General features: G+C 36.0%; 1 protein-coding gene and 1 long non-coding RNA gene across 3 annotated transcripts; both read left to right on the top strand.

Annotated features, from left to right (window-relative positions):
* Positions 1-1263: 1263 nt before the first annotated feature.
* On the top strand, positions 1264-7105 carry tbccd1 (TBCC domain containing 1). 2 transcript variants are annotated; one of them, XM_073846092.1, is made up of 7 exons: positions 1264-1531; positions 2514-2845; positions 2928-3089; positions 3299-3665; positions 4387-4573; positions 5592-6095; positions 6303-7105. In XM_073846092.1, exons 2-7 carry the CDS (start codon positions 2516-2518, stop codon positions 6523-6525), a joined length of 1773 nt encoding a protein of 590 aa, XP_073702193.1. In that variant the 5' UTR covers positions 1264-1531; positions 2514-2515; the 3' UTR covers positions 6526-7105. The 2 variants fall into 2 exon arrangements, with proteins under 2 accessions (XP_073702193.1, XP_073702192.1); XM_073846091.1 differs by having other exon boundaries at positions 1264-1613.
* A 3395-nt stretch (positions 7106-10500) lies between these two features.
* Positions 10501-11604, top strand: LOC141340318 (uncharacterized). Its single transcript, XR_012356558.1, has 3 exons — positions 10501-10555; positions 10702-10773; positions 10865-11604. It is a non-coding gene; the product is annotated as an uncharacterized lncRNA (long non-coding RNA).
* The last annotated feature ends 3115 nt before the right edge of the window (positions 11605-14719 follow it).

Here is a 14719-nt window from a genome sequence, read left to right as displayed (position 1 = left end):
GGTGTATGTGTACGTGGTCTAATTTAAAACTCTGACAGTCAGGTAAATGTGTCTGACTTGATGCATTAGAGGCGCAGTATAGACTCTGACCATTAACGTGACTCGTCTCGATCCAGGCGAAGCGGGCCGAGCGGTGCCATGAACATCAATTTCTAAAATAATCACCCCTATTTTATGTACATAGAGTCGTATAAAGCTACCAGCATTAGTGATAATTACCTGTTGTTGCCAGTCGCGGCTGTTTTGGTCGTGGCTGTTCGGTTGTTGATCTATCAGCTGGTTATCGGTCTGCGAGCACTTCCTGCATATCCGCGCATGCGCAGTGAGCCATACGAGTACAAGCATTTAGAGAGAAAGATTTCTTTGTTTTAATTACTAATTTGTGTATAACAATAATGTACGGACAGTCTTAATATAAGGTTGATATCGTTTTTCTTTTGTAAGTACTACGCTTAAAATGACATACACTGCTGTCTAATATAGTTCTTATTTAGGCCTGTATAACGTTAGTTTAATTTGAAAGAATGTTAAATATTTTGAAAATAAAAATAAAACTAGTTTACATTTATTAAAACACAAAAAGACTATTAAATAGCTTTACATCTCTTACATTAGACTAAATTGACTAACTTTTATTTTGAAATCGACAAAAGCGCTTCTAAAAGGAGGCTGCCTTTGTTCAGAAAATAATTTATATCAACGAATAATCAAGATTTATAAATAACACCAAAATTATATTTAATTATATTTGTAAAAGGCTGCTTTTTGTATGTATTTTGTCAAGACCTCGGTCAATTCAATATATGACCGTCATATGATTTTTCATATTCATTCATATTCACATAAGTGACTTAGGTTGATGCAAAACAAAGCAATATTCTGCTAAAATAATTAGGACAAAAATGAAAAAGATAATAATAAAAAAATATATATATAAACAGAAAAACGAATAAATAAAAACTTAAACATTTAAAACAGAAATAAGTAAATAAATAAACTACAATAAATATTTACACAATAAAATGTCAGCTTCAAAGAATAAGCAGGAGGTAACCCTTACATCGAAGTCATTTTTTTATCAGTACGGCTATTTTAGCAGCTTTATTATTAAGTGATGAGCAAAGAGACCCAAATAATAGTTTTAGATCAATACAAAAAAATCAGTAACTTTACGTTGGCCGTCACATGACTTTTATTATGAAATTAAGTCGGGGTCCAAAGGGAACGATTTCTGTTACGTCACATGTGACGCAGACATGGCAACCGCTCACGAACAGTTGTTTGTTTTATTAGAGCTAACGTTAATATTTCTTTAGAGATCTTACATGTCTATTAGGCTTAAACTAACTTATTATTGTAAGGTGACGGTTTGGTGATTGTGTTGACCTCTAATAATGGTGGAGTGAATAAAAAGATGACAATAATGAAGTTTTGAGCGGCATTGCAGCGCGCGTTCGCGAGGCGCCTCCGTTTGGTATCGGGTCGCGCGCGTCAGTGTGGACAGCATCGGGAAGCCTTTCTGTTTAACTAGGTATTTTATATATGTTTATTTTATTTTATCCAATGAAACAAATGTGACCACATTTTGAAGCCCTAAAACTTTCAATGATCAGGTAAGGAGAATAAAAGACGAGTCCATTATGACTGTTTTAGTGTAACGTTAGTTTTAGAACAGATGTTGCTAAACTTGACATAAAGTTGTCTAACTGATCCTAATCTTGTTATATATGGCTCTGGTTTTTTGTACTTTTTCTTTTTTTCACTTTGAATTTATATTTCCCATTGTACTGTTCATGAATATGGCATTCATTAAGAAAAATAAATAACGTCAAATAAGCGGAATACTTTGCTGATTAGCATCTTGATACTGATACTGGGATTATGTGGTACTTTCAGGAGATAATTAAAGTTAATTTTAAGGCCATCAATTAGTTACTTAGGAAATTGTTTGACTTTGCCTCATAAATCTGGCTCAGGTTGGTTAGATATGATAAAAATGTTACCCTGAATTTCCAGTTGTATTGTAAAGTCTTTATCCAGTGTTTCTCGTGTTACTATTGTCTGCAACTCTATGCAATTTTCCAGTGCATTATCACTTGCAGAATCTGCAGTGTTCCTTATTTTACCAAACTAAGAGGGATAATAAAAAATGAATGTTGTTTTGTATTTAGTACTGACCTGAAGAAGATATTTTGCATAAAAAAATGTTTACATATAGTATGAAGAGAAAACAATAGTTGAATTTATAAAAATGACCCTGTTCTAAAGTTTACATACACTTGATTCGTAATACTGTGTTGTTGCCTGAATGATCCACACATTTTTTTTTTTTACTAAATAAAAAAGAACATGAATTTTGTATGATCCCTCTTATTTTGGTAAAATAGTTAACATTTTGCAGATTCTGCAAGGTGTATGTAAACTTTTGACTTCAGCTGTATGTACGTACACAGCCATATTAATGGTGATTGATGGTAATTTCACTCGTTTAAACAAATGTTTTTCTTCAATAGAAATGGACAAATACACAGCATGTGTATGGCCACGTCTGGAGCCCTTCCTAATCGGGGTGCTTCCCGCCACAGCCCCAAGCAAATTCAGCATGCATTATCTGCGCAAGATGGCCTGTTACGTCCGGACACGGGACGGCTGCTTCCCCAGGCTCGGCTGGCACATGTGGCGACACATCGCTTGTGGCAAACTGCAGCTGGCAGAGGAGCTTGCCTGGCTGTATTTTGAGACTTTTGATCTGTTGATGCCTCGTTCTGCAGAGCAGAGGTTAGAGTGGGCAGAAGCTCTGTCGCAATGCCACACTCCTAAAGAACTCGACAGGCAGCGTTGTAAGGTAAGAACCAAAATGGTGTAGAGCAGTTTAACAGTATGATTTATGTTCTGCTGTACTAATCTTTTTCTCTGTCTTCTCTTAGCTGTCAGTAGACACTCTGCAGTTTCTACTTTTCCTGTATTTACAGCAACTAAACCGAATCTCTCTCCGCACGTCACTGATTGGAGAAGAGTGGCCAAGTCCCCGATCACGATCTCCCTCATCCACCTCTGAGAGAGACACCAAAATAAGCTCCCAAAATAAGGTGTGTGGGTGAATTTTATGAAACATGCTAAATCTAATCTTTAATTTTGGGATGAAATCTTCAGACTTTTTGTATCTCTTCTGAATGTACTTGGTATACATTACATTTGTGCTTGTATCCGGTAGGAAAGATCAGTTTTTAGTGTATAAAGACTTAAAGTGTAGAGATTTTTTTTCATAGTACTTTGTTTTTTCCTTCTGTTTGACCAGAACTGGGACGACCAGGCTCATCTTACTTTCATCCAAACACACTTGGCTGAGCTTTTGGAGTTGCTAGTGGAGCCAGGCCAGCTGAGCAGTTCAGGACAGGTTCTGCGTGACAGCCAGCTCTCTTCAGAGGCCCTGGAAAGCCTCAGTCTGTTGCTGGAAGGGTCTGTGAGCCATAGCCGTACTGTGTACCCAATCCACAAGCTCCTCAGCCGCTCACCACTGCAGCCCCAGGCAGGATTCTCTAAACTCAGCCGCTCCTACTCTCTGCAGCAGTTTCAGGGGTTTCTGCATCAGGCTCTTTGCCTCAACCCCTTCGGCATCTCCACCTTCTCACAGTCGGGAAAGAAACTGGCATGGGCCCTGCAAGGTAAACTGGAAGTTCTCGTCAAATGAATGAAGTTGTAGATGATTTCTTTTCAAGGGTGTTTAAAGTTTCACAAAGCAAACGTTCTGATAGGTATAATTGTGGTTTATTTTCTTTTAAATTCTACAGAAACACAAACTCTTTATATACAAAGATGTCATTTACATAGAAATCTTGAGTGAACAGTACCAAAACCTGACATTAATTATCACCCTAATGTCATGCCAAACCCCTAAGACCTTTGTTCATCTTTAGAACACAAATTAAGATATTTTTGATTAAATCCGAGAGCTTTCTGACCCTCCATAGACAGCAAGTGTCCTACTACAAAAGGCAGACTCTCTTGGGAGAGAAGAAATCATTGAATAAAGTCGTTATTTTCTCGTAGCTTCATAAAATTATGATTGAACCACTGTTGTCACATGGACTATTCTGTTGATGTTCTTGGTATTTTTTCTGGACCTTGAAACATGGTAGTTGCATTGCTGTCTACGCAGGGTTAGAAAGTTCTCAGATTTCATCAAAAATGTCTTAATTCATGTTCCAAAGATGAGTGATGGTCTTATGGGTTTGGATGACATGAGAATGAATAATTAATCACAGAATTTTCATTTTTTACTATCCCTAATAAAATGGTTTGAATTTGTCTAGTTTATCTTAAAAGTGATTTGATAGTTAACCAGATTATGGTATCACTAACCCTCAAAAATATTTTGTTTTGTAGTAGAGGGCACCCTGAAGAAAGCCAAAATATTCAGAAATACCCACATGGCTCCTCTAGGAAGTCGACTGCTGCTCATGTCGCAGGTTTGCAAACAGACGTTGGCCAAAGACTCTGAAAAGCTGAATAATGCCAACATCAAACTCCACCGCTGCAGTGAGGCTTTCATCTACCTGCTTTCTCCTCTGCGGTGAGGAATCACTTTATTAAATTAAAATAAATGCATTTTTATTGTTAATTTATTGCTAATCAAATACACGTTTTCTCTGTCTGTTTGTATATTACATTATATTGTATTAGATTAGATTGTTATATTATATTAAGTTAAAGTCTAGTTGAAGGCTAGCATTAATTTATTTGGATGTGAAATTGAAACAACTTCTTAAAAAGAACATGGGCAATAAATTTTCATTATTATCATTTTAAGACCATTTGCAATATCCCACAACTGCTTTCAAATGTTTCTTAATTTGTTTATTTACATTTACATTACCTAAAGGTGACCTATTATGCCCCTTTTTACAAGATTTAATGTAAGTTTCAGCATGCATTTTAAAGCCATATTAGTTTAAGCTTCATATGTATGGTTTTGTAAACGCACACGTCCAAAGCACGCACACAGAAAGTGACTGTCACACGGCATGTACTAAACTAAGTTCTCTTTTATGACTTATATCCCCGGTTTCACAGACAAGGTTTAAGCCTAGTCCTAGACTAAAATGTAAGTCTGAGCTGTTTCAACTAAAATAAAATTGCACTGATTGATCCTAAAATATATTAGTGCCTTTGTTTTGTCTCAAGATGCACAGCAGTAATGTTTTTATTCTAACCACGTTCATGAAAATTGCTTAAATGTCCTAATGGAACTTTGGCCTAATCTTGGCTTAGTCTAAACCCTGTCTGTGAAACCGGGCCATTGTGCTTAAACTGTCAAATAGACACAAGATTGTTAAAAACACACATGGGTTACAAAAACAGTTGGTTATGTATGTGAAGGTAAACAGCTGGGAAAGAAATCGCATGTTTATGTTACATCTGTGTGGCAGCAGCATAATATACAGTAAATAAATCATGAGGCTGAGACTCTAAATAGTGTTTTATGCACTTCTGTGCAACCAACGACAGAACAGTTAGCATGCTTTACTTTAAGGTTGGGTTTGTTTAGTACTGTGTAAACATCCATGTAAAACTAAGCCCTTATCTTGCAGGTCTGTGACCTTGGACAAGTGTAGGAACAGTACCGTGGTTCTCGGCCCGGTGGGGACCAGTGTCCACATTCAGAGCTGTGAGAATGTTCGGGTGGTGTGTGTGGCTGGCCGTCTGACCATAGGCGGCTCTTCTCACTGCACAATCCATGCCCTCACCCCTACTCAACCCCTTCTCCTTCCTGGGAATGTGTCTCTCACTCTGGGACCCTTTCACACACATTATCCCACTTTGGAGGACCACATGGGTAGCGTTGGCCTAGCAGTGGTTCCCAATTTATGGGACCAGCCTCTGGTGTTTGGAGCCGAGGGTTCCACTACAGACACTGGCTGCTACCGTATCCAGCCCCCCTCTGAGTTTTATCCACTGGTGATACCCTTCCAAATAGAGGGGGATAACTGTGAGATCCCTTGGGGCCTGCCGGCAGACTACCAGAAGGCCGTGGAGAGCCGAGAGAAGGCGATAGAGGATTGGCAGAAGACTGTGAAGGAAGCACATCTAAACAAGTGAGCCCACTTTTCATAGTTTCATAGATCATAGTTAAGTAAAAATAGGCAAAGGTTTAGCTTTCCATGATCATCTCAATTTCAAAAAATTGACCCTTTATGACTGGATTTGTGGTCCTGGGTCACAAACTGTAATGCACCTCCATAATAGGATGTTTTTTCTTTTGAGACATTTAGTAGTGATGCATTGTCTTTGTTGTTTTAAAGGGTTCAGAGGCGGCAGTTTCAGGCTTTAGTGGAGCAGAAGTTTCATGAGTGGTTGCTTGAGACAGGTCAAAGACGAGAGCTTGACAGCCTTCTCCCTCCTGCCCTCACCCCCTCTACCTCTGTGGACCACTGGTCTTCCAGCCCCACCTCCAACTCTGGACAGAACGTACTCAAAAACCAACCACCTGAACAAGCGATGGGACAGGCGCCAACTGTTTACTAAGAGAACCGCTTAACAACCAAAAGCTACTTTTGCCCTCTCTGATTCTCAAACATTAGCGTTCTTCTGGTATGATGACTGTCAATGCTGTATTGGATTTTGTCCAGAGACTTTGTGTTCTGTCACATTATTGACATCTAGAGAAATCTATGCTGGATTAGTTTGTAGAGTTACTGTAATATTGCTGCAGGGGTCGGATAGTTTAAGCATTAAGTTACTTTCCATTATAAGACACCAGTGATTTCAGAGGTTGTTATGAAAGAGAATATCACCATAAGAGAGTTATTTAAATAAAAAGGAAATGGACCAATTTCTGCCTTCATATGAATTTAGAGGGAACAGGGATTAGATATGTGCAGGCATGCACTGTAATTATTGACAAATATGTCATAATCTCAATTGGTACGTGGCATAATACATACACTTACTGAAGAGTTTGCAGCTATTGATTCCTGAAATCTCACGGCCAGTATAAATGTTTATTTTTCTCTTTTGCTGTATGTATGTTCACAATGCCTTGCACTGTTATTGCACTATTACTGTATCTTCACAATACAGATTCCAACAACGCTGTCACTTAAAATGTCTCATAAATGTATTCATGTCTTAAAGGGATAGTGCACCCAAAAATGAAAATTCTGTCATTAATTGCTCACCCTCATGTTGTTCCAAACTCATAAGACTTTCGTTCATCTACGGAACACAAATTAAGATATTTTTGATGAAATCTAAGAGCTTTTTGACCCTGCATAGACAGCAATGCAACTGACACGTTCAAGGCCCAGAAAGGTAGCAAGGACATTGTTAAATTGGTCCATGTGCTATCATTTTATGAAGCTACGAGAATACCTTATGTCCGCAAAAAAAAAAAAAAAAGCCCCCAAGTTTGAAGTTCAAACTCGGGGGCACCATAGAAGTCCACTATATGGAGAAAAATCCTAAAATGTTTTCCTCACAAAAACAAAATTTCTTTACCACTGAAGAAAGAAAGACATGAACATCTTGGATGAAAAGGAGTAAATTATCTGTAAATTTTTGTTCTGGAAGTGAACTTCTCCTTTAAGTGTACATTTGAAATATGTTTGAATCAGCATTGTATAGGTTAGTATACATGTTTTTATATATAGGAAGTTCTCTGAAAATTAACTAGTAATTTGGTTTCTTAAAGGTGAAATGGTTTGGCCGTTTAATAAACCATAACTATTTTCATGTTTGGTTTAAGGACAATATTAGCTATTTGGACTTAAGACTCCATAAAAACGGAACACCCACGTATATCTTTCCTTTGAGCTTTAATGGCCATATTGAAGCAATAGCACTTAGCTTTGGCCTGATGAATGGAGTGTATGAATGTTGAATGCAGTAAATGGCGTTCAGATCAAACGCAATTATTTTTAATCTTTCCGGTAGTATGATAGTACTTTAATGGAACTGAATTTGTTGAAGAACTTCACTTACTGCTAAACTACCTTAACCTGCTGGTATGCAGCAATATAATTTTACTATTACAGTATTACACTAAGTTTTTTTTTTCTTTTTGGAGTTTAACCACAGCTTTTTAGAATTTACAGCACTGAAGCATTTCAAAAGAACCGCCTTGCTCACAAGTGTCAAATTTGTTTTAAAAATATGACTCCTTATGTCTCTTGGCCAATTGGAAAAGATGGCTGCACACTTAAAATTTTTACTGAACACAGTTGGGTGTATAAGACTCTTGAGTATCCACTTTTTCCCCTGTAAGAATGGGCATGGCCATTTGTAAATTTGATGGGTCTGGCTTTCAGTCTCATCTGCGTCCAGCTATTTTTAGCTGTACAAAACAGCTTGTTTTGCTACTATATATTGCAAATTAGTCTTACCATCTTAATTAAGAACACACTGGTTTGTATTGCAAACAGTTTTACCGTTCACTGCACATCGTTATTCTTCTCGTTATAGCGGCTAATGAACCGGAATTTCTCCTATTGGCTTACTTCCGTGTTGAGGAAAAAGTTGGATACTACCGAGTATTCAGACATCTGACTCATCACATGTAATGCTTGTTGCATATTCTGAAGCAGGGTATTTTTACCATAGGTTACTTTATTAAATACAGTATTTGACTGGAGATATGTCATTTTACACTCAAAAAAATGATTTTTCAGTTTTGTTCATTTTACCTGAGCAATTCATGTTGAATTAATGCCATTTTGGCTATTTTTCATTTCAACATGATTGTGTCATGTTAAACTGTCTTAAAACTGTCACTCGTTGGTTTAACATGAAGTTTTCATTTTAAAAGTACATGTTTCAATCACTTAGCTCAGTCAAACTGTTAAGACTGAAAAGAAAAAAAAAAAAAAAAAAAAAAAAAAAAATATATATATATATATATATATATATATATATAGGCTATAATAACTTACATAATATTTATTTTTATTTTAAATATTTTTGTTTATTAATTTATAGCTTGATCATAATTATAGAAGTGCAATTAAATGGTTATTGGTGTTTTTAGGTTTGTTATTTGTCTTAAATTGCTGTTACTTGAAAGACAATGCATTATATCCATTTAAAGGATATTTGGTTTGTGTCGAATGAAGCACACACTAGCCTATTAGTATGTCTAGTGACAAAATAAAGCTAATGTGGAGTTTAATAAGAAACATTTATTGTGCACATTTAGTGCAAAGCAACATAAATGAAAATTTTATAAAAAAAAAAAAATAAATAAGGCCTTTACTGTTGTTCATATTTATTTGGTTTAATGTCTACTTTCTAAGTTGTGAAAAACAAAGCACATAAAATTATTCATAATTACTAATTTTAAAACTTTTATTTCGAGAGAAGAAACTAGAAGAGAATTACATAACTATACATTTGTACTACATACAATTCATTAAGAATAGTGGACTTAAAAATTTAATATTGACATTACAATATACACCCATCACTTCACACTCAGCACATTCAGCACAGGAGGTGGCGGTATGCACCGAAAAAGTTGATATGCGACCCGCCAGTAAATCCATAGAAGAAGAAGAAGAAATCTAGATAATAAATCAGACTGATACAAATAATGTTTAATAAAAGTCAGTTGCACATATAAAATGTGTTTTTATTAAGTCAGTCGGACTGAATGTCAAAACAGCCTGAAAAAAAAAACGACATTCTCAACCTAAAGGAAGCGGAAATTTGTTGTGACGCAATTTGCATATCCCGGCGGCAACATTCAAATGTGTTATTGCTGCGCATGTCTGAAATAGATCGCCACGCCATTAACTGGAATATAAGCTTAGAACAAACAGGTACGTGTTCATCCATTTCTATCACTGTTATTAGAAACAATATTATCAAACTGTTTTATTTTGTTGGTTGATACTGATGTGTTATTATGACAGAATGCACGATTGTAAGCCTAAATGAGATGACCACGCCATCAACTGAATTAAACGGCAAACAAACAGGTAACTTTTTCGTATATTTGCATCAGTCTAATTAGAAACAATTTTGCCAACTGTTTTATTATGTCGACTGATGGGCCTACGGATGAATTTATGAAAAATGTATAAGTCAGAGTCTCCCTTCTTTCTGAGGTTAAGAAGAACAACAAGCAAACTGAGAAGATTAATGGACGGTGGACCTTTCATTTGCATTGAGAAGACAAGAGGTTGTCAAAGAGTCTCCACTTATTGCTGACTTTATGAGCAGATGGCTGGCTTTGTTCCAATAAAATGAGGTAATTCACCCTAATGTCTTTAGGTGGGATTTTACATAAAATTAAATGTATTAAAATGCCAGTAAGTCAAATAAAATAATTTTGCCATATAAGCAAGTTAGAACACATAGGCTAGCTAGCTTTTTTGGGCATACATTAAAGTTTTGGTGTTTTTCTCTTTGTTTTAGGTTTGTGCTGAATTTGCACAGATAACAACTGTTGCCTTAATTTCAAAATTCTTCTCAAAGCTGGATGAACACACTCCAAGTCTTCTGAGGATCTTTGCCAAGAAAGGGACAAAGGATAAGGAAACTTCTTTTGCCACTTACACAGGTATGACAACTGCAAAAATTGTTTTTCTAGATAAATTAATCATTTGTTTCTTACTTATGATTTGTGTGACTTGAAAATGTATTAGTTGATTGGTACATGTTGCTAATTTTCTTTATTTTCCCTGGTGTGTCTGTATTAATGTTAAGAGGGAGTGTGTCCTCAAAGCCCTGTTTGTCTACCTAAATGAGGATCCTGACAATCTCATCAAGGAGTACATGGTATTATTGCCTGAATATTCTGACAATATTTTGTGTATAACAATACTTTTTTTTTTTTTAGTACATTAATGTACTTTGTTTATGTTTATAGGATGTCGATTTTTCCAACGTTGAAGCTGCACTCAAAGAAATGGTGATGGGCGTTTTTGTCATCGGATGTGAAGTTGGAGATGAACCTGCGGATGTTGGAGTAGTTCTTGAAGGAGTTACAGCACTAGAAGGGCTTGGTAATGTAGCTAATGGTGTTGCATTGCTGATTGGGCTTATTTATGCCCTAAATCTTAGTTATCCGAAGGAGCTTCGATACACCTTTGAACTCCTGCAAAAAGTGTTCCTGGAGCTTGATGGACACAAACTTTCTACCCCAGTTCAAGCCCTCAAGACCAAGCTTTTTACACCTCATAAAAGGACTGATGAACAGACTGATATTTACCTTGAAACTGTGTTTTGTGTGAAATGGTCAAAACATGTTCATGTTCACACATTTTTATTGCCTTTATTGATTTGATTTTTTTTTTTTTTTTTGTACGTCAAGGCATATGTGAAGAGGAATAGTTTCCTTAATTACATTTGGTCTTAACTCACCCAAAGAAGGTCAAGGAAAACCATCAAGGGTTTCAATGACTCATGGGTTAGTTAATGGTTACTATTTAAATTTAAAAAATGTTTTTGTCAAACTTGTCCTTTTAAACACTTTTTTTTTTTTTTTTTTCCCAATGACTGTTTTAAAGGGATAGTTCACCCAAAAATGGAAATGTGATGTTTATCTGCTTACCCACAGGGCATCCAAGATGTGGGTGACTTTGTTTCGTCAGTAGAACACAAACGAAGATTTTTACCGAAAACATGTGCAGTTGGTTAGTGATTTAATGGAAGTGGATAGGCACCAAACCTTTGAAAGTAACAAAACACTCACAGACAAATCCAAATTACACCCTGTGGCTCTTGATGATACATTAATGTTCTAAGACACGAAACGATCGGTTTTTGTGAGAAACTGAACAGTATTTATATCATTTTATTACCTTTGATACACAGCCACGTCCAACTGTCATGAGCACGAGCTTTTCATTCGGCTCGTTACATGTGTACGCGCTCTGGCGTAGTATACACAGTGCACAGAGATTTTGGGTATATTGGCTATTCAAAACGGTAATTACTTGCTATATGCTGATTGTTCAAACCGATTTAAAGGTAAAAGATTATTTTGCTTGCGTGAACTGACCCGAAATAGTTTTTTATCATCGATTTCCCCTTCCGGCGTTTGCGTAAACTACACCAGAGCGCGTACACGGGTAACAAGTCGGATGATGAGCTCGTGCTCAGGACAGATGGACCTGGCTGTGTATCAAAGGTAAAAAATTATATAAATACTGTTCAGTTTCTTATAAAAACCAATCGTTTCGTGTCTTAGGACATTAATGTATTGTCACGAGCCACAGGGTGTAATCTGGATTTGTCTGTGCTAGTGTTAATTTCGTCACCTATTTTTAATTTAGTCTTAGTCTTAGTCTTGTGCCAAATGTCCTTGTTAGTTTTAGTCATATTTAGTCATTCACATATCTTTTTTTGTTAGTCAAGTTTTAGTCGACTAAAAGTCTCGTCATTTTAGTCTAGTTTTAGTCAAAAGAAAACTCAAGGTATCTTAGTCAAGTTTTAGTCGACTAAAAGTCTCGTCATTTTAGTCTAGTTTTAGTCAAAAAAGAACAATATATTTTAGTCTAGGTTTAGTCAAAAAATTGTAGTCTTTTTTTAAAATAACACATTATTACTGAGATTATTACTGATACACATTTCAGTAAAAAAAGTGTTTCACATATCTCAAACATTGGTTAAATGTCATAATTACCTGACAAAATACACTTGTTGAATGATTTTTGTTGAATGCAAATGTTAAACGTGTCTGGTTTTCAATTTCAGATTTAGGAGACACATTCACAAATGATTAACCCTTTCAGTGGTGACTTTAAAATATTCTAGCGGACCCCTGAGAGTGAGTTTTTTTTTAAGCGACCATTATTTTAGAACGTTCCTCCTTATTGTTTCCATGGCGACGCATCAAGCTTGTCACGTGACACAACACAGACACAATAACACTGTATGACAGATCGCTTTTATTTCGTTTTTCCTTTTTTATCCAGAATACTCACACACTTGCTTACCATGCCATGAACTATCTAATATTCCGATTCACAAATATGTGTGAATTAGTATGTTTCGTCGTTTAAAACCCTATAGAAATGATCTGGATCGTAATCTGTAACGTGAGATGGGCGCGGCCATATTTGTTCGCGCTGCTGTTCAGGCTCAGAGAGTCCTGTCAGCCGTATTTACAGCACATATACATTCATCCGTTTCTCCCGAAATGCAAGTAAGTGGCTGGTGAACTAGAAGAGGAATAGAGTGAACTTTTTAGTTACTAAGCCTATGTGTATGTGATATGAATAAAACACATCGGCAAATTATATTTGAATAGATTGTTATTTGCTGCTTCCATAGACCTATGTGTGTATTTTACAAACTCTAAATGTCTCCTTTTACTAGTACTTATGTGTATTTAAATGTCTGAAACCTAAAATAAGCGTTATGTGGTTAAAAACACTGCATAGTTGTGATTATGACAAGTGCAGAGCTCGTCCGTCTCTGGCTCAGCGCCAGCCAGCGCGCCAAAGCGCAGTTTGAATATTTTAAAGCCGTAACAGCTGATGAAAAAGCAGAGACGATTGTAGACGAAAATGAAGAGAGATTTTATCTTAGTTTTTATTTTATGCAAAACATTTTCGTCTCGTCTTTTTTCGTCAACAATAATGCATGTTAATTTAGTCTTAGTCAGCGTTTTTGGACAGTGGTGCAGTCTTGCCATCGTCTCGTCTTAGTCATGAAAAAAAAGGTCGTTGACGAACATATTTCGTCTCGTCTCGTCTGACGAAATTAACACTAGTCTGTGCGTGTTTTTTGTTACTTTCAAATGTTTGGTGCCCATCCACTCACATTAAATCAATAACAGACTGCACCGGTTTTCGATAATCTTCGTTTGTGTTCTACTGAAGAAACAAAGTCACCTACATCTTGGATGCCCTGGGGGTAAGCAGATAAACATCACATTTTCATTTTTGGGTGAATTATCCCTTTAATGGCTTATGACTGTTCTTCAAGGAAAGACGTTTGAATGACAATGTATTTTAAATAGTTTTCAAAGATGTTCCACATAGCACACATTGTGTTTGCTTTTAATTTACAAAAAATATCCGGGCACATTTTGGAATTAGAATACATTTACAGACAGCTTGATGGACACAAGCAGTTTGATGAACAAACATAACCCAAACATTATTTTTTTTTCTTTAGAATCAGAGGTTACTTTCTTTTTGTGAAGTGCATTAAAAGCAAACACACTTTGCTATTTATGTTTTATTAATGGGTTGTTGTACATGTAGGAATGTAAACCTGTTTGTTTCATTTTGCACTGTAAAGGAAAACATTTCTGTACATATTTATTTGTGTTTTATATAAATTGTCAAATGCAGGCCTAATGTGTTATAAGTGTTTGAAATGTTTTTGAAACTGTGAGACCTGCTTAAGCTGTTCCCTAGTAAAAAGAATTTATTACATAAGGATTAAATTTAAGATAACATGATTAACTGAAGTTCAATAAAAACCATTGTTTCAAGTTAAAAATAAGTATTTAAATCTTGTTTAGTGAATGTCATCTGTTCATGTTAAATAAACACAAATATTTCAAGCTGGTTTAACATCATCCATTGTTGTCAAGATAATGTGGTGTAATCACGTGGAACCACTGTCCACGATTAAATCATGTTCAACCAAAGTGCTATTTTTTTGAGTGTAAAACCTAAATAACCCCTGCCCGTTCAGTGGTCTATATGCAAACCTCTCACATTTTCTCCAGATTTAGTTTAGTTAGTTGGTTCATTTGCCAGTAGCT

This window comes from Garra rufa, chromosome 8 (assembly GCF_049309525.1).
Source record: "Garra rufa chromosome 8, GarRuf1.0, whole genome shotgun sequence".
In the NCBI taxonomy this organism is placed as follows: Eukaryota; Metazoa; Chordata; class Actinopteri; order Cypriniformes; family Cyprinidae; genus Garra; species Garra rufa.
The sequence above is the reverse complement of the archived record's forward strand: the minus strand, read 5'-3'. Positions and strand labels throughout refer to the sequence as shown.